This window comes from Primulina eburnea, chromosome 5, assembly GCF_022965805.1.
Source record: "Primulina eburnea isolate SZY01 chromosome 5, ASM2296580v1, whole genome shotgun sequence".
Taxonomy (NCBI): Eukaryota; Viridiplantae; Streptophyta; class Magnoliopsida; order Lamiales; family Gesneriaceae; genus Primulina; species Primulina eburnea.
The window spans coordinates 394,317-413,988 of NC_133105.1; the positions used below are offsets into that span (position 1 = coordinate 394,317).

The following is a 19,672-nucleotide window of genomic DNA, read 5'->3' on the forward strand; positions in this document are numbered from 1 at the left end:
CTTTTCTGTTAAATGTGCTTGAACATTTTGCACAAACTGGTATGAAACTTAAACTGGTTAAAGAGTCGACCTGTCACTTTGGTCCATAAATTTAATCAAGTGCATAATACAAAAAAAGGTTAGGCCAATAACAAATGACTGTTTATTTTTGTATAGTTAATAACAAGCAAGATGTGAATTTTCGGATACATATCACGTTTTATGGTCAAATATAATAAAAATTTCCAACGGTCCCATGATACCCAAAAAATGATACGATTATGGTAATTAATTGGCTGCAAAAAAGCACAAGTCTCTAACATCAAATGCTCATCACTACATGAAAGATGTTAAACACAGCCAGCAATGGCTGATTTTGGATTCAAACTTTCCGGTGCACTTCAACTAATGCCAACCCATTTTCTAAATGCCTGAACATACTCAACCCTCCGGAGTTGAGCCTCATTTTTCGCATCAGACATTGTTAATCTCCGATAAAGATCCCTGTGAAACATCAAGAACTCTGTTTTATAATTCCACTTATCTAGGTACATGCTATTCTTTGACATAAATCCAATGAGCTCCATGACCCTTTCGAAATAGCCACCCCGAAGAAAATTTAACAACAATAACTCGTACAGATCTTTGTTATATATTGTATTCTGATTCGACATGTACTTCTTGATATCACCCCATAAGATTGTGATTTCACGATACATTCCCAACGAAGAATATCCGCAAATCATATAGAAAAAAGTTGATGTGGTGGGCTGGATGTTCATATCTTGCAGTTTTCGGTACATCATTATGGCATCTCCCATCATTTTGGCCTTTGTAAAGAAGTAGATAGAGGAATTATACTCATGCACCATTGGGAAAACTGATCGATCCTCAAGTCTTATACTATGGGCAATGGATTCTGCTAAATCTGATTCACAGAATGAAGTGAGCTCTTTCAAATATGAAGTCCTGGTTTCTTCAGACTTAATAGAAATATCTGAGGAGAAAACCATTGTATCAGAAACATTTATATCAGGGCGGATCCTCCTGATATGCCTTACTAGTCCTTCTGCTTCTTTTAACATATTTTTATCAAAATAAGCTGCCAAAAGGGTAGTATACGAATCTTTGCATATAGGATAATTTTCAGATTTCAAGTCCTCTAAAATATCATGAGCTGTCTCAAGCCATCCCAAATGGATACAAGAACGGATCAGATATGAACAAAAAGTGTTCTTTTCAGATGAAACTAACATATCCTGAATCTGAATTAGGAACTTCGAGAGCTCATTAATTCTCCCACCAATCTTATATCCTATGATGAGCATAGCCAACCCTTTATTGCTGAGAACAAATTTTCCGTTCTTATGCATGATAAACTCTTCTCTGCCATCTACTTTACAAACAGAATCCATGTTTACTTGAACGGGTACAAACTGAAGTCTCAACCCCTTTTTGATATTGTCCGATCCAATTGAGACCGTACATACCTTATGCCGTGCTCTCTCACCGCTTTGAATCGGATTTGACTTGCAACATCCACAAATGTCCAGCAAGAGAGCAGAAGCAGCATCAATGTCATTGAATTTAAAATTCAAGCTCAGCAGACAGTCATAAAACTGCCTATAGTGGCGGATCAAAGTGATTGGAACTGCATCAACATGTTTCTTGAATTTCTTTAACTCGTCTCTCATGCCATTCATTTCATGGATCCGGGCAATAATAACAACAGTTTGAGAATCTGCAACAACTCCTATTTTTGGCATCAGCTCAATAATCTGCTGACCCTTTAAAGGTGATCCAAACCTCATACAAGCATCAAGAATGAGGTTAAAAATGGTCACACTGGGCTTTGTCAAAACTGTTTGAGCTGATTTGTTTGAATCTAATTTCTGAAAACAATCGCAAATTTCATCTAAAATATTTGCCGCTAAAAGAGTTCCAATCTCCGTCTTCACTAAATGTAGAAAGACCGTTTGCAATACATCAAGTGATGGTAGATTTTTTTTCTCTAACATCAGTCTAAAAATGCTAGAGGCTTGAGCAGGAATTTGAGCCCTTGCCAAAGAAAGCATGAGCTTCGTCATCAAGTCAGGCTGCAGGGAAATTGTTTTCACTGTCGAAATAGAAAGAACTAAATCAAAAGCTCTACTGAGGCATTTAGAGTCAGCTGAATAAGACAATTCAGTTATCAGATTGGACACAAGAATCTGGCCGGGGAAACCATACAGACGTGTGAAATCCTGGTATGTCTTCCATGCCTCATCTAGTTGATGCTCTTTCAAAGCCCCTTCAATCTTTTGCATCAAAATTGAGTCAGATGATACTTTCAACCGTAGGTTTTCTGGCTTTGCACCAACAATAGATAAATACCGGGAAAATGGATTTCCATAAAGTTTATCGTATCCATCCAACAACTGAAAACTCCTAAAACAATGGCTGGGTGCAAATTTCCAACCAAATATCAAACTCAGGACCCCCCTATGCCTAACTCTGATTAATGTTCGCATCATATATTAAGGCAAAAAATGCCACCCAACACATTCATTACGATAATATAATCCAAATCTCATCATTAAGGAGCTTCCGTAGCTCAATTAATCCTCAGGATATAAACTTTCTCTATATTCCCCAAACAGAAACAACTACTGGGCATTTGAATTTTTTTTTTAGAAAAAAAAAAAAAAAAAAAAAACCTGCAGGAAGTGGAACCAAAAGGTGCCGTTTTAGCAGGCTTCTTCCATCTCCATTAATAAAGCTTTAATTCCCATCACCAGATTCCCTGAACCCCAACTTCACTCTGCGCCGACGATTACACTCTGTACTGTTTTCAATCTCCAACTCCAATTTTTCAATCTGAAGTTTGTTCTCATAGCACAAAAAGAAAATCAAGGGATTAAAAAAAAGAGGAACTCGTTGAAAATAGTTTGGCCAAAAAAAAAAAAAAAGCTAGGGTTTATTCAGTTTACGAAAATATCAAATGGCTACCACCTTCAATTATTATTTAATTCAAATTTTAATAAATTTTATTGATATATTAAATAGTTAATAAAAATTTTAAAATCAAATGTGGTGATGTTAAACTCTATTCTTTCTACCCAAAAAAGAAAGGAATGAAATCAGGAATGTTAATGGTGAAGTAAATTGATCAAGTCAGAGACGAAGACAAGATTATAACGGCCCAAAATAATATCATATTTATTTATATATGCGCAATGAAATTGGTTCTGTTTTCGTCAAAAACTCTACTAACGAGACGATTTCTGGATGTGAATGAATGTTGTTTTGCACAGATTTGCAGCTGGCCGGATTCAAATTAAAGCAGCTTCATTGCGTTACATGTGTAGCCACTTCTATACCTACACTAATTAAGTGTCTCGATTTTCAAATAACTTACATTTCATTTCATTTCATCTGATCCGATCCATGCACAATGCAGTTGGCTGCAGTTCGAACAATTTTACACTGGTCAAGCTAGCTCTCATAATCTCTGGAGGTACAAGTACTACACTTCATTTAGGAATATTCTGCCATCATATATAGTACAAACATAAGGAAAAATATGCATTCATTGTTTTTAAAGTTCTTCTGGATGATTTACAGCATCCATTGCTGCCTGCCTTCTTCACCATCCTCGATGGAGCAAAGAAGTATGCTCGATACGATATAAAGCCATCTAGAACACATGTGGATGTTGATGTGATCACGCTGAAATGAGTGAGCCGGGTAAGGAGCTCCAACGGATCAAATCAACAATTTATAGTGTTTGAGAATTTTGAGTGAGGATATTGGATCATATTTAGGGTTTTGATCGATGATCGATTTTGACGATCAATTTGCTTGGAATTTTTTAGTTATACTCTCTCGGAATTCTGCCAAGAGAGTAGTCATATGTTATGAGATTACTAAAATTCATAATTATTGATATTAATTCTCCTAAATAATTTATTAAACTTTTTACTATCACTTTTTAGTTAAAAAACTTATAAAATATGTCAGTACTAAACTTTATATTATTATATTATTTTATATTTATCGTGTTATTCTATTAATGCATATATAGTTAATTTTTTTTTCCATATATCTTCTTGTGATATTATAATTTATTACAACATAAAAATTACACTAAAATTATAAAATCATATAGAGAGAAAATTAAAAGAATAAAATATTTAAATGTAATATAAAGATGAATTATTTAATAAAATTAATATAAGAGTCACATTTTATTTTTGAAGTGATATAAATTACTACAATAAATGTACATTTTTGTGATTGTTCATTAATTATATAGTAGGTAGACAATTACAATTTACATATATATTCTTGTTGAGTTTTTGGAATATTTATATAGATAACAATGTCATGTTTATGTTTTCACAATTGAAAGACAAAGTTTATGATCACTTTTATAGATATAGATAATTAGGTGCTGTAATTGCATGTTTTCCTTGTGATTTAACTCGGGAAAATAATACTTACAGGATTTTTTGAATTTCACATACGTTAATTATATTGTTATAAAAACTCTAAATATACATCTAAATCCTTTAAAATCCACGGGGATTTTTTTGTATTTGATATCTGATTTGTCCAAGTGTTACGCAAGGCTCACCAAACTACTGTCACTTAAATCCATCAGCTTCTTCGAATTACACCTATAGCTTCTTAGATACTTGTCATCTTGAAGAAGGGGTGCCGCATCATACTCTTTTCCCGTTTTTATGCCGTCGTAAACCTCCAGAGATCTACAACGATGGAGAATCTGAACGACCTCTTTCATAGAAGGCCTGTTTCTAGGCAATGTGCTGGTGCAAATGAGCCCCAGTTTATAAACAGTTGTCATATCTTCCAAGTAGTGTTCTACTTGAATCTCCGTATCTAAAGCATCGGTAATTGGCTTTCCTTCTCCATAGAGCCTCCACGCCCATTCGGCAAGACTTGTGTGCTCCTCCCCACGGTTAACTTCACGCCCAGTCACCAGTTCCAACAGCACGACGCCAAAGCTATATACATCAACCTTCTCGTTTACTTTGCTTGTATAGGCATACTCTGCAAAAAGTAGCAGCACACGGTTAGATGGTACAAAGAGGTGTGTCTACACGGTTATAAAGGGGTTAGCATTATATTTTGTTTATGATTCTATGCTTGTCACTGTCCGTATAAAAACTAACGCTGATAAGAACAACAAAAATCGAATATCGTAGCCAAAGATACATGTTTCTGTTGTTGTGCCACAGTCATCTACTTGAGACCCCAAAAATGCCACCACAATGCAAGTCATCGGAATCAAATGTGTGATATTGACTGTGACATTAATTGTAACGCTGAGGCACTGTATAAAAACTTTAGCTAATAGTTACTGTGCAACTCTTATCTTGTTGATTATATTGCAACCAAATCGCATGCTCGATCACATAGGCAGCTACTCAAGAGTGTAGCTAGAGAGGGGGCAAAGTTGGTTTCACACTGGGTATAGCATTATTTATTACCTGGGGCAATGTAACCAAATGAGCCAGCAACAGCAGACATGGTGTAAGGCTGATCTCTCTTAATCAAACTCTTGGCAAGCCCGAAATCAGCAATTTTCGCTTTGAAATCAGAATCCAACAAAATGTTGCTCGATTTCACATCACGGTGAATGATTGGTGGAGTGCAGTCGTGATGCATGTACGCGAGGCCCTGTGCAGCTCCAGTGGCAATTCTTAACCTTGCTGGCCAATCCAAGGCAATGTTGTGAACAGAAATATTGAGAGATAAGTCTTTCTGTTTCTTCCCATGTAGCCATCTGTCGAGACTCTGATTCTCCAAGTACTCATACACAAGAAGTTTCGAATCATCACTCGAGATGCAACACAAGAGCTTCACGATATTCGAATGCCGTACTGAGCTAAGAATTTGAATCTCAGCCAAAAATTCTTTCTCCAGCAGATGATTCAACTTCCTGTCACTCCAAATCCTCTTTACAGCAACACATTCACCTCCTCGATCAACCGAAACTTTGTACACTTTCCCTGATCCACCACTTCCAATCACATTGCTTTCCGTCAAGTTTGAAAGAATATTGTTTTCAGTGAAATACAACTTCTGGAATGAGGTTAGTTTCCACGTAGCGAGGTCACGTTTGAGCTTCTTTCTTCTGTAGTCTCTAAACAGGAACAGGGTCATCAAAATGGTGATCAAGAAAAGTGTAACAGCCAGAACTAGAACCACAGCAAGAAATCTCGTTGACAGTTTCTTGGTTTCTTGGATTTTGGTGTAACATTTGGGAAGATTGGAGGTGGGATTGGAGGCACAAAGATTAGGGTTGTCCAAGAAACTGTTTCCATAAGCCATGTTATCAAATTCACGTGGGATGGCACCGGTTAGTTTGTTCGAAGTCAAGTTAAGAGATGTGAGCTTCAAATTGCCTAATTGAGACGGAATATCTCCCGAAAAATCATTCTCGGACAAGTCTAGATCGAGAAGGTCGGGTAAAGAGCCCAAGCTGGAGGGAATTGGACCAGAAAGTTGGTTTCTCGAAAGATCCAATGTAGTTAAAGATTTCCAAGAGATGATCTCAGGTGGGAGCCAACCAGAAAGTGAATTTCCATCAAATTTCAGAGTTGTAAGTTGACTGAGACTGGTTAACTCCACCGGAATCGACCCCGAAAACATATTGTTACCGGCATCAAACACAACTAAACTTTCCCAAGTCAAAATTCCGGCAGGAATTCCGCCGGAAAACTGGTTGTTACGGATCTCCAACCGAGTCAAATTTCCCGCTACCCGAGTCGGGAGCCTGCCGGAAAACGAGTTATCACTCAGCATGATTTCAGTCATGTTTTGCAAAGTAAAAAGCTCTAATGGTATCTCACCTGTAAAATTATTCCCATACAGCTGCACCGAGCGGAGAGTCCGACAATTTCCAAGTGATTTCGGAATCTCTCCGGTTAAATTGCTGTGAAAGGCAACCACACCAAATAAAGAACCACCGGAACACAAGTTTTCCGGCAACCCTCCAGTGAAAAAGTTATCACTAACCTCAAAAGCTTCAAGATTTGAATACACACCCATTTCAGGTGGTAATAGCCCGCTTAAATTATTCTTGTAAACCCGAAAAATCTTCAAGCTTGGCAACATGCCGATGCTTGATGGCACATCTCCATAGAATTTATTGGCGAATAAATTCAAAAGCTCCAATTTTTCCAGCTTCCCAAAATCTTCTGGGATGCTTCCATTCAATTTATTCCCAGAAAGATCAAGCTCAACCATCCTCAAGGATTCGATCACTTGAGGAATGGAACCTGAAAATCTGTTATTATACAAATAAAGATTGGTCAGATTTTTCAGCAAGAACAACCCACCAGGAATTTCGCCTTCCAATTGATTCATAGACAAATCCAAATGATTCAGACTCGACAAATTCCGGAAACTGTCCGGAATTTCGCCGTAGACGTTCGTGTCTTTCATCCAGATATACTTGATATTCGTCAACTTTCCGAACTCAGGTGGTATCACCGCTGGCAAGAAGTCATTATAAGCCCATCTCAGAAATTCAAGGTTCACCAAATTCGAGATTTCCTTCGGGAAACTCCCATTAAAAAGATTCATATGCAAATTCAATACTTTCAGCTCAAGTAAATTCCCTATAGACGGAGGAATATCTCCGGTGAAGTTGTTGGAGCTGAGATCAAGGTGTTGAAGCAAGCGGAGCCTGTCGATAGCCTCTGGAATATTTCCAACAAAATTGTTCTGAGAGAGGTCTAGATATCGAAGGTTCGAGAAGTTTAAAACAGCTGTGGGAAAATTTCCCGGGAGAAGATTGTAAGCGAGATTGAGAAAAGTGAGGTTTTGGAGCGTAGAGATGGAATCTGGGATGTATCCGACGAGGTCGTAATTCTCAAGGGCTATTCCAGTGACGGAGCCCTCAGGGGAGCACCGAATTTCCTGCCAGTCGCAGGGGGAGGACGTGGAGTTCCATGTCTGAAGGAGTTGGGGGTTGCCGAATTCTTGTTTCAGGTCTAGGAGGGCGTCTCTTTCTGCCGGTGAAAACTGTGATATTACGAAAAAGGGTAAAGAAGAGAGGACGAGGAGGGCAAAGGAGAGTTGGGATTTAGTACCGGTGAAGGGCAGATTCGCCATTTGATGGCTGCGGCACCGCGGGAGGCGAAGGAAGGAGCTACGTTGCCTGCCTGGTGTAATCAAGTTTGAAAGTATTGATGATTGAGATTTATAAATTCTGTCTGGATAAAATTAGATACGTTATTCATATTATTATTATTATTATTATTATTATTAATAAATACATTTTAAAAAATAAGTACCACATCTATAAATTAACTAACTGATGATAACGAAATTATATGGTCAAAATGCAAATGAATAAAAAAAATTGATTCGTAAGACCGTCTGAATAGATCAGTTTTTATCTTAGTATTTAAATCTGATAGGAGGACCATTTTGCAAGCTGAAATTTTGAGTGGAAATTTTAGGTTAGGTTATCTTATTTTAAAAGAATTTTATGTGTTATATATCTTATTTTGACGAACTTTTTATTTGTTTCGTCTGTTGTTGCGTGATAGATAAGCTCGTCTCACCAAAAAAAAAAATTTAAATTAAAATTGATGGATTGAGTTACAGTTTTAGTGACTTGTGTCAACCTAAACAAACAAGAGATTGTGACAGGACGGGTCATACCCCATGCCATTTTACAACGAGTGGGTCGGGTCGGACAGCTCTAAAAATTAATATGTTGTTATTTAACCTTAAAATTCACTCATTGGTCGGCTAATGATATCTATCTTATAGAGATGACAAATGTAACCAGCCAGATCTTAAAAAAATTTAGATTTTCTGGTAGATTTCATAATATATTTCTTACAAATAAATTTAATTTTTTTAAAAATAGTTTGCAGGCAAAAAAGTACAAACAGGATGAAAACATTGTATTTATTCCATCTAGACCAAATGTTCGTTTTTGGCAACTTCACTTTTTTTTGTAAGAAACACAATTTCTTCAAGATTTGGCAACAATACAATCTCACTGGGCCCATTTTCTAGAAGCCTAGTTTTATTTTTATTTTTATTTTTATTTTTTATCCCAGATAAATTTATCAAGAAAAATAATAGCCAATAATTATTAAAAAAAAGTTGTAAATGGTTGACTACATTTAACATATCTGTGGATTACACGAACCTATCTATGTTCGTGTTCAGTTGATACAAAGTACATTCGATAAATTTAAGGCCATACAAATTAAAGTTTCTTCTTGGACGATAATAATATTCATTCAAAATTGAGGGCTGCCAACCAATTAACTATGTGGGCCAACTAGTCAGCTTGTATTCAACTTTCTTCTTTTTTTCCCAAATGAAAATGTAAGGTTTTTTTTTTTTTTTTTTTTTTTTTTGTTGAACTTCACACGAACCATTGTGATTTAAATTCAAACCTATCTTAGAGTTAATGTCCCAAGGGTAAATCTCAAGGCGTCCTCACAGGCCGATGGATGGTTTTGACCCGGACCCCAATCTGAACAGGCTCGTGATCAACGGGTTTGATCTAGAACAATAATCGGACCGTCCTATGATTTATGGATAAAAAACGTATGATCTATCGAGTTATACGGACGTGACTCGCCAGATCGAACAATAATTTTTTTGTTTGCATATATATATATATATATATATATATATATATATATATATATATATATATATATATATATATATATATATTATTTTATATGTGAATTTTTATTTAACTCTTTATTAATTATTTTTTTTAAATGTTTCATTTATCCTCTTATTTATGTTTTAAAAATATGTGATTATTATTATTTGTTCTTTTTTATGCATACACACGTCACAATATGTTTTTTTTAAAAAAATTTAATAACTTATATTTTTTTTTATCTATCTATCTTTTTATTGATTATTTTTAAAATAAGACTAGAACTTATGTGTTTAAATAAAAGTTATTTGTAACAAATATTTTTTTATGGTTTAATTTTATAAATTACTTGAATAAAAAAATATGGAAAAATATCATTGTTATATACATTTTTTTAGAGCTACCAATTTTCTGATTTGTAATCCATTTGTTTGTGACATTGATTAGAATTTATGTGTTTTTTATAAAAAAATAAAAATAAAAATGCAACCAACATTTTAGGATATACATTTATAAATTACTTAAATAAAATCTGGTAAAAGATCATTTTAGTATGTATTTTTCCAAAGTTCATAATTTTCAAATCTCTTTATTTTACTAGTGTCTATTTGCAGAAGTTATATGTTTAAATAAAAGTTACTTGGCTTTTAAATTTATAAATCGCTTGAATAAAACATGGTAAAAATCATTGTAATATGTCTTTTTTTAGAGTTTATAATTTTATATTGTCTTTATTTTATTTGTCGCCATTAACAAAAATTATATGGTTAAATAAATTATTAATTTCTTAAAGTAATGTTTTTAAATATTGATTAAATTAATTTGATTAAGATTTATAAAATAACATTTTTGTTATTATAAAAAATTTATTAACATTTTCTCAATTTTTTATTAAAAAAATAGTCGGATCGGTACACCTAACCGGTGATCTAACGCGAGTTATGAAGTGGCCGGTTGATTCAATTCTACATATAGAGGCACTACCTCTGATAGAATGAAGGGCCCAAATTTAGCCACATATACATGAGGTCCACTAATTTTTTTAAAATCGCATATGTTTGTGAATCTTGTCCATTCAAATCATGTGGGATACTGCCGCATGTAGCATCGAATCAACCGAAGTGGCCCGTCCCACCTAATTGCAAGTTGCAAACTGACCCGTCCCATGTCGCCGGTCCGGATTGACATCGTAAGTAGGGCTGACCATAGTTGCATTTATCATCATAAAGCGATTCGGTTCTCATAAACTACTTTCAATAAACGAAAAGTTTGCGTAAATAAAAAATTATTATTAAATACTTTTCAAAATCTTTTTAATTTTAGAAAAGTAGAAAAAGAAAATCAGATAATATAATCTGTAATTTTCAGACGTCTCCATGTGTTTCTCTTCGAAAAAATGAGGGAAAAGAACTTGCTTCGATAGTCGAATGTTAGAATAGTCGTCGTTTGTCTTTTTCTTTTAAAAAGACATAATCAAATAAATTTTTACATCCAAACTGATCCTTCGTATTTATTCAAGCCGAAGGAGAAATGAGAAGAAATGTAGCTGTCCTACAAAATAAATGCTTCACTCTCTTCAATCAACTTATAGCAAATATATCACTACATAGATAAATATGGATACATAATAACAACAAAAACACAAAAAATATAAGCATACAGTGAGTGAAATGAAATAAAAGAACAAATGAATAAGGATCTTCCATAGGGCAACCAACTGCGAAGCAATAGGGATAAATACATTATATATATTAAAATAAAATAGAAGAATGAGACAACAATAATCCAATCCCCACTGAAACTTGACCCGAGAAGAAGTCTCAGAAGAATTACTGTACAAAGCTATGCAGCGTCTCAAGGCAATCAAAACTGCAGAAATTATGGCCAAGTTATGCACTTGATAGTCCACAATCCTGCACCAAAAGATAGCATCTATCACAGTTTCTTCGGCAAGTTGTATGTTTTCTTGAGAAACTTTGACGCGGTTTCATCGTTCCTGTGGCACAAAACTCGAAGCAACGTATTTGGTTCAATTGAGTTCCACTGCCCAGATGTTGGAGGTAATGGGAGTCGAGATTTGACAGAGGAACCATATGTTTCTAAAGTAAGGCGCCTAAACCGCTCAATGAGGCTCTCTGTATCCGTTCGAAAAAGGGGAAGTATATCTCTTGCTGTGGTTGCAAACTTATCAATTATGTCAGAAGGCAATCCATCCCCATTGGCCCAGAATATATCCTTAAGGGACTTGAAATCGTCCTCTATTATCTGTGAGTCCTGGCGAGAAAAGGCTCGTGTAGGGCCCCCAGCAAGCAATACCAATAAAAAACCTTCAAATGAAGCTCGCATTATGTCAGCAACAATACGGGTGCGCACTCTTTCTTGAACAGTGTCTGCTACAATAGTGAGAGTGTTCTCAAGTTCATGGAGAAAGGGCTCAACTCTAGACGATGCAGGGTCACCAACATACAGTGAGTCCCATAAAGTATGGCCGAGATCATGGAAAACAATTTTGTAAGCAGCTCCTTCAGACAATTGCTGAACGGCTTCGATGCAAGCAGCTGGTGTGAGTTCAAACTTCTTACTCAATCCGTTTGAAAAATCTTCTAAATTAGAAGATTCTGAGTTCCTCAACAGGGTTACTATTCTTTTCTCAACAACTTCCAACTCCATTCGTATTTTATGCAAGGTATTTATACGTACACAAAGTTGCGGAACCCCCAAAGAACTACCCCCGTTAACTGTAGCGACCTGAGGAGTCTTCTTCTGAGAGTATATTGATTTATCCTTTTTCTTCCATTGAAATTTCGCTTCAGTGGTACATCTGGTTAATGCCGGCATCATGGGAATATAAGTGTTTCTTGATCCTGCGTACCAAAGATTTAATAAGTAGACTTCTGGGACATTGACAATTTCATCAAAATTTTAGTTAAGCTAAGCAGTATTACCACAACAGCCCGATTTTGCTTTTGTTACATAATATTGAAGACATTTATCTAGTCCAGTCATTAAGTCAGGGAGCAGTGCTGGATGCATTGGTATCGGCAACTGAAAGAAAGCATCCAAGGTCTCATCAACTATTCGCAAAACCTCTACAGCTGAAGGAGCACATCCTTCTTGATTGGCTCGTGGATTCCAAATCTAAAATTGGAGAAATACAATGGCATGAAAAAATCTATTACAAAGAAACCATTTCTACCACTGTCAAGACCGAAACAGCAGTAAGTGAATTCTTTCTCGACAACAGCCTTTGATAACAGTAGTAAAAAAATTTATTTAAATAAAATAAAAAATTGATCGTTTCAATTTATGAACTTGTATAAAATCTGAATTTTGCTGTTATAGTAGAGAATCAATATAAGGTACCTCTTGTTGGAGATTTCTGTCAACCCATTCCTTCAACCTCTCTACTCTAGTCTTTATCCAAACTTTTACCATTTCAGACATCGCACCTTCAGCTTCATAAGGAGGCATCTCACGAATAATAGCCTTCCCACCATCATCACAGTCCACTGAATCTTCTACCGCAATTCGGACAAGATCTTTCTCCAACTTATCTGCAGCTCTCAGTATTTGTACAGCATCTGGGGTCAACTCTGTGATACCTGATATGAATTGCTTCAACTCGTTCCCATAGCAAGCATGTAAAGTGGCAACAGCAACACCTGCGGCAAAAGAGTGCCATCTCTTTAAAATAGGGCTAAACATGTCCTTTTCTTTTGCTGCAAGCTCGCCAACATCCTTTGCAAGGATTGCAAGAACAGGAAGGGGATTTGATTGGCTGCTTCTAGATGCCCTCCTGCTGGAATCGGCCTTCTCCATCCTCTGTAAAGTCAAGACTGTAAATATATTTCTTATCTGAATATTTCATGAGTTGATCGGAAAAGGAATAACATGAGAGAAAACCAGATCCATTATATACCCCAGGAGTGTTTCATATTCAGGAAAGTACCAAGATCATTTGCACATAATCCATTGCTGTTACTATGTATATGTCTTTCTACTCTTTTTCTAGCCGGAAATAGCTAATTACGTGATTGGACCCTAACTCAAGACAGGTGGAATTTGAAGAAAATGAATTGTTTGCTAGTCGGTAGACCGATAATGGGTGAGGAGTATAGATGCATGCGTTTGTCATAAAAAAATCAAAAATGTGATCACTCAGAATGTTTACGCATTAAATAAGTAATGAGACTACAAAGGATCACAGAATTACATATGCATCACCTGTACAGGCAGAGGAAGAAATTAATTAAGCTCACATACCGGGGCAGTCACTGACCACCTGACTCACAATTTAATGAAGATTACCAGGTTTCCTTTCAAAATTGAAGCTCTTAAAGAACAACAGAGGAACTTGCCTGAGCAAATGCCGTGCGCAGAGATGACCTTATATAAGTGTCTATCCTGCTGCGAGTCACATCAACTTCATTTTTTCTTCTGCGGCGATACTCATTTGATATATCTTCAACCAAAATCTTAGCAGCTGAGACCCCAACCGACACAAGGCTCTGCATGGACTCTATATTTCCACTATCAAATGTTTCATGATATGCCAGGAGTCTTTTCTCTGTCCATCCCAACATAGCAGTCAAAATAGCATTTAAAATCTTCGAATAAACTATATCTTTTGTTATCTTTGCATCTTTTGTGACTTCAACGAGCTGGCTATCAGCGGCAAATATTAGATCATTTTCAACTTGCCCGGTGGCCACATAGCGATTGAACAGGACCCAGGTGAAGCATAAATTATGTAGCATTTGGTTTAGTCCAAGGATTCCCCAAGTTTTCTTTATGAGCTCCATCAGCTCGTCAATTTCCTCTACAATAGATGTTTCATCATTTATGTCAAAGCAGGCTTCGAGAAGCATTTCATAGAGCCGGATATTCAATGGGTAACCATCTGCCCAGTGGCAAGACTCCAGAGATCCGTCAGATGTTCTTCCAGCAAGCGCCATTGTTGTAGTGCGAAGGACTTGCATTGATTCATTGTTTCTCCCAGTTTCTAGTGGCTTGTCAGAGGCTCCTTGAATAATTTGTCGTAGCCGTTGAGCAGCAGTATTAGTTTTATCCAATGGCGTGTGAGGATGCAAAAGTAGTCCAGCTTCGAGCATTTTAAGGTTTCTCTTCTGCCATGCTTCATATTCTTCTTGAACCGTAAAATCCGAGGCTTTAAATTGTTGTAAAAGCTCTAGCGGAAGAACCATTGACTCGGTTCTCCTTCCAACCTATAACGACCCAAAAAAATTTCTTTTACCTTATAGTTCAGTACATGAAGCATAGACAATCCATTAAATATTTAAACTAGCGAAAAAACAAAATACCATACATCTACAGTTCAAAATAACATAGTAGAATAAATTTCCATATATGTGATGGTATATAAAACTTTGAAAGTCAATTGACAGATAAAGCCAGCAGGAAAAAATTAGAGAAATAAACACATTAGTCACATTTTGGAAAACTCAAAACACTAGCAAACAACAGATCATCAAACAAAATCACAAGTGACATCATATAACTCCTAAATTGCTTCTTACTCCTGAAAATTCGAAACATAAATTTAGTCTAGTCGTCAAGAGTCGACCTTACATTAGGATAAAAACCAAGGTTGTAAATGACGGGAGGCGGTGCCGGTCGCCCAGGCGGTTGAATTTTTTTAAGTAGTTTTTTATAGATAATCATATATAATAATGCAATATAATCACAAATAGTAATCATTTTTTATGTAAGATATTTAAACACAAAGAAGCTTCATACAATTCTCGCAATATGATGTTTCATCTATAAGCTCCTCCTTTAATAACCTTCTTACGCAAGTTGCATGTGATCCAATCCCTTTTCTCTTTATTATACAACACATGATCCCAAACAATATCATTAGACTTTGGCTAATTCCAACTCCAGTTGTTTATTCTTTTCCGTCATTAATCTTCAACAATAAATAAATAATAATAGGCAAAAAAATTGATTTATTAAATAACAAAATCTGAAATATTATAAAAAAGTATGTTAAATAATAAATATCCAATGCCTAACCTAAATATTCTGGCGGTGGGCGGTAGACAGTGTGTGGTAGGCTTGGTGGTTGAGAGTTGAGAGTGAAAACCAAAAGTAAATAAAAAAAAAGTGAGGGTTCGCTAGGGTTTTGAGATTTAAAATTACTTGACTTTGACTGGTTTTTTTAAAATTGTTGACTACGACTTAAAAATCTTGACTGCCCACTCAGCTCCCTGCTCACTGACTCGACTAGCCTCCCTAATGTCGTATAGCTTGGGTCGCCTAAAACACCCGCCTCAAGCGTAGGCGGCATGGTCGAGGGCCGCCTACTGCCTATGCGGCCGCCATTTAGAACACTCATAAAAACTGAAGTCTTTCAAGAACTAAAGAACAAATATAAACAGCTAAATCATGAAGAAAACGGGAAAAACATAAATAGTGGAATTTTTTGGTACCAGACAATCAAACATATCATTAACTAATCCAAAAAATTTATCAACAAAAAACAAACGAGAGATGAAAGAAACAGTAACAAAGCTACTCTTTTAATTACATCCATACGGCATCCTTCAGATCAAGCAGTTCCCACTTTCTAATGCCTCTCATAAACCTCATTTATCAAATTCAAACTGAAAAAATAAAAATACAAACAACACTTTACAGTACCAATCCGACAGATCACTCCTTTCCTTAACAAATTAAAACAACGGTGACATATTACAATCAAAGACAGAATATTTCTTCGACGGAGATGAAATTGGGGGAAAAAAAGAGAGTAATGTGATAGCTGACCTGGCTGGCAGAAATCCTCAGCAGACCCCTCCGAATTCTAGTATCCATGGCCTCCGTAACCCTCATCTGTACCCTCATCAACTCCCCCAGAGTCATTGGCTTCTTAACTTTCCCACCCGAACCCGAATTACCCGGACTCCCACAATCGGAGCTCCGCTTTGAACTACCGGATCTCATCCCTAGCGCCTTCTTCATCTTAGAAGCCGCCGCCGAAGTCAATGACCTCTGCAAAGTACTAGTCGAATTGCCGTTTGAACTACTCGAATTGTTGGGCGAATTACCGTGATTGCTGCTGGAAATGTAGGTGAGAGGCTTAGTGGAGGCAGAGCGAGTGGCGGAAAGGAAGATCTCGTAAGCCGAGGCGCGAAGGTCTGCAGAGGAGAGAGTGGGAGTTAGGTCGCCGAATGGAGAGGGAAGCGGCGACAAAGACGAGGCACTTGAGGTGGCAGCGAGACGTGATGTGGCCGATGACGGAGATGCGGCGGCGGCGGAGTTAGAGGAGGAGAAGGAATCTCTTCTGCTGTAGCTGAGGTCTCGGAAGAGAGACGCCATTGTTACGCCGCGTGATTGGTAGAGAGAGAAATACACTGAAGGGGAAGTGTCGTTAATCCCAATTTTGCTTTGTAACACATCAATTGTGATAAATTGCACAAACCCCCTCCCCCTCTATTCTCTCAAACTATAACAATTATTTCGATTATTCAAAAAAATAATTAAATCGGGAATAAAAGATACACAATTTTTATTATATTACAAAATATTTCGATTTGACAAAAGTTAAATTCAAATAACACGTCAATGATGATTGTTGCATGTATTTATATATATAAAATATGAATTAGCATATTTGAAAAATAATTTAAACAGTACGGAATTGCAGTTAGCGGTGGCGCTGTTGGTGAGACGAGACATTCAGCATAATAAAATAATTATTGATTCTGGCCACCTATCATTTTCCATGTTGCATTACATTACAGCTTATCTTATCTTAATCATCATAATATATAATATAATATCATTTAATTAATGAAGATTATTAACCTCACACACTGTTCCAATTATTTACCTATTCATTGATACTGATCAACATTTTATTTAAGCACTCACTAACAGATTTGATTTTCATTAAAATAAGTTTTCACCAAAAATGATTGAAATAGCAAATTTCATACTTTTAAAAAAAAAAATCGTTTTATCCTTAGTTAATTAACGCTTTAATAGAATATAAATAATTTATCAGAATAGCTAATGTATTGAATAAATACTGGCAAATTGATAAAAAATAAAGTGATAAAATAACACTAATATAAGCATCAGACTATATATTTTGGAATGAACGAACAAAATTAGACTTTTAAAAAAATTTATACTTGACAAATTGTTTAACTCCTACACAATTAGACAATTAGTATGTATGGACCAATATTAAGTGTGACACCGAGGTCGAAGAGGGCAGAGGTGATCCTCGGTGCATGAAGTTATACGGACAATGATCGGCTCCTTGCAGACTTCTAGGCGAAGGGCACGTGATTGAACCGATCACACACCAGAATGATAGGGATTCCAAAAATGTTCAAGAATGAGATTATGTAGTTGAAGATGACATAAAAGATTTGATAGATACTATTTATGTAATCAATGTGTACATTCTTTTTCGAGAGCTTATCACTTAAGGACTCCAAAGTTAATTTTGGGATATGTGACCTCTAAGAGGTTTCTCGGGTGCGTCATGCGTGTGAGTGGGAGGACATAAGTACACTAAAAAAACACGTGTTGATACAGTGGGGAGAGCGAAGCAATTTTAGATTAATATAGGTCGGAGATTTATTTCAAATGTGAAATCTGATTAAGCCTTGGTGGATCTGTTATTAATTAAAGAGAAGTGCTTTAGAGCACATTTTGTGGTGTATTTGTTCTACTTCTTTCTATTCGGGTCAATGTTTCCTGGGGTTTAAATTTAACACTGATCAGAAATTTTATGCACATTTTAACATGATCAGATATTCAATGATTGGAAACTAATATTGTGAATTATTGAACTATTGAAAATGTAATTTTTGCTCTCTCTTGAACCGTCCGTCTGTCCGCTATGTAATTTCCACTACTTCCAGCATTGATGTTTTGTGCAAGAATTTGGAGGATCAGTAACGAAATTATCTTAATGCAGTCAATTCGTAGTCCGGATTATGCCAATATGACTGAACTTTACAGAGGGAAATTATAAATTATTTAAAATAGACAAAACAAAGAATATTCTATATGTCCGCTGAGACAAAAGGTGAATAGGTATGACTATATGTTTGATGGTGTTTTGTGCAGTTGGATACAGTTACAGTTTTGTATGTAACATTCTATACTCCAAGACTCGATCATTTTCTCGATCGATTTCAACAACTCCTCAATGTTTCAGAGTTCAGCCTTTTAATTATAATAATTGTAATTATTATTTTTGGTATTTTAAAAGTTAATATTTAAATGTTTAATTCTCCATATCGATCAAAATTCTGAAATGTCCAGGTTCTAGAAAGGTGGTTGATCAAGTCCGGTACCTAATACGACTTTACCTGCTTTATACGAGAAAGCTAAGGGGCTTGATATACCAAGGGATATTCTAGATCGGAACATCAAGAGAGCTTCAGAGAAATACCAGGAAGCTTACATAGAAAAATTCTATGACGTCATTCCTTCATATTTAAAGCAAGCTAGCAAATCCCATATCCACCTTTTTTGGCCAATTTCCCTACGTGAATACCTTCGTATGCATATTCAGGTCTATGGTTATGGTATAGTGGGTATGGTAGTTCAGTGTTAACACCTATTGATCGAGGTACTTCATGGAGAGATTACCCTTTTTCAATGTTTGAAGCTATAGTTTATATTGCATCACCTTGCCTTTAGATCGAGACGCAAAAAGACTCATGAGCATAACTTAGTGGAACTCAGACAACCTAGTATGGTCTGTCCATCATACATTCTTATCCATGTAGGGGCATACGTTAGGGTAGCTGTCTTGCTGAGAGTGGGTGATTGCTCCCACCCACTCTAAACGAAAAAAAAAATAAAGAAATTTTATGTAAATTTCTTCTACAAATTCAAGTTTCGATCGAGTCTCAAATTTTCCAGTTTGTCCCGCCATTTTTCTCGTTGCGAATCCTGGGCTCATTCTTGTTTCCATGCATGTTTTCCATATCAAAATATTTATCGGTGTATGAAATATAAGTTGCAGGTCTATGATGAAGTGAAGCCATGGAC

General features: G+C 36.0%; 3 protein-coding genes across 3 annotated transcripts; all 3 read right to left on the reverse strand.

Moving 5' to 3' along the window:
* Window positions 1-258: 258 nt before the first annotated feature.
* On the reverse strand, window positions 259-2,678 carry LOC140831962 (pentatricopeptide repeat-containing protein At4g17616). The gene has a single exon (XM_073195698.1). It carries the CDS (start codon window positions 2,490-2,492, stop codon window positions 381-383), a length of 2,112 nt encoding a protein of 703 aa, XP_073051799.1. The 5' UTR covers window positions 2,493-2,678; the 3' UTR covers window positions 259-380.
* A 1,747-nt stretch (window positions 2,679-4,425) lies between these two features.
* LOC140831964 (uncharacterized) lies at window positions 4,426-8,184 on the reverse strand. The gene is made up of 2 exons (XM_073195700.1): window positions 5,472-8,184; window positions 4,426-5,031 (listed from the first exon to the last, which is right to left on the reverse strand). The coding sequence occupies exons 1-2, from the start codon at window positions 8,101-8,103 to the stop codon at window positions 4,580-4,582; spliced, it is 3,084 nt and encodes a 1,027-aa protein (XP_073051801.1). The 5' UTR covers window positions 8,104-8,184; the 3' UTR covers window positions 4,426-4,579.
* A 3,169-nt stretch (window positions 8,185-11,353) lies between these two features.
* LOC140831965 (protein unc-13 homolog) lies at window positions 11,354-17,041 on the reverse strand. Its single transcript, XM_073195701.1, has 5 exons — window positions 16,421-17,041; window positions 13,990-14,856; window positions 12,995-13,453; window positions 12,577-12,769; window positions 11,354-12,495 (listed from the first exon to the last, which is right to left on the reverse strand). The coding sequence occupies exons 1-5, from the start codon at window positions 16,970-16,972 to the stop codon at window positions 11,567-11,569; spliced, it is 3,000 nt and encodes a 999-aa protein (XP_073051802.1). The 5' UTR covers window positions 16,973-17,041; the 3' UTR covers window positions 11,354-11,566.
* Between the last annotated feature and the right edge of the window lie 2,631 nt (window positions 17,042-19,672).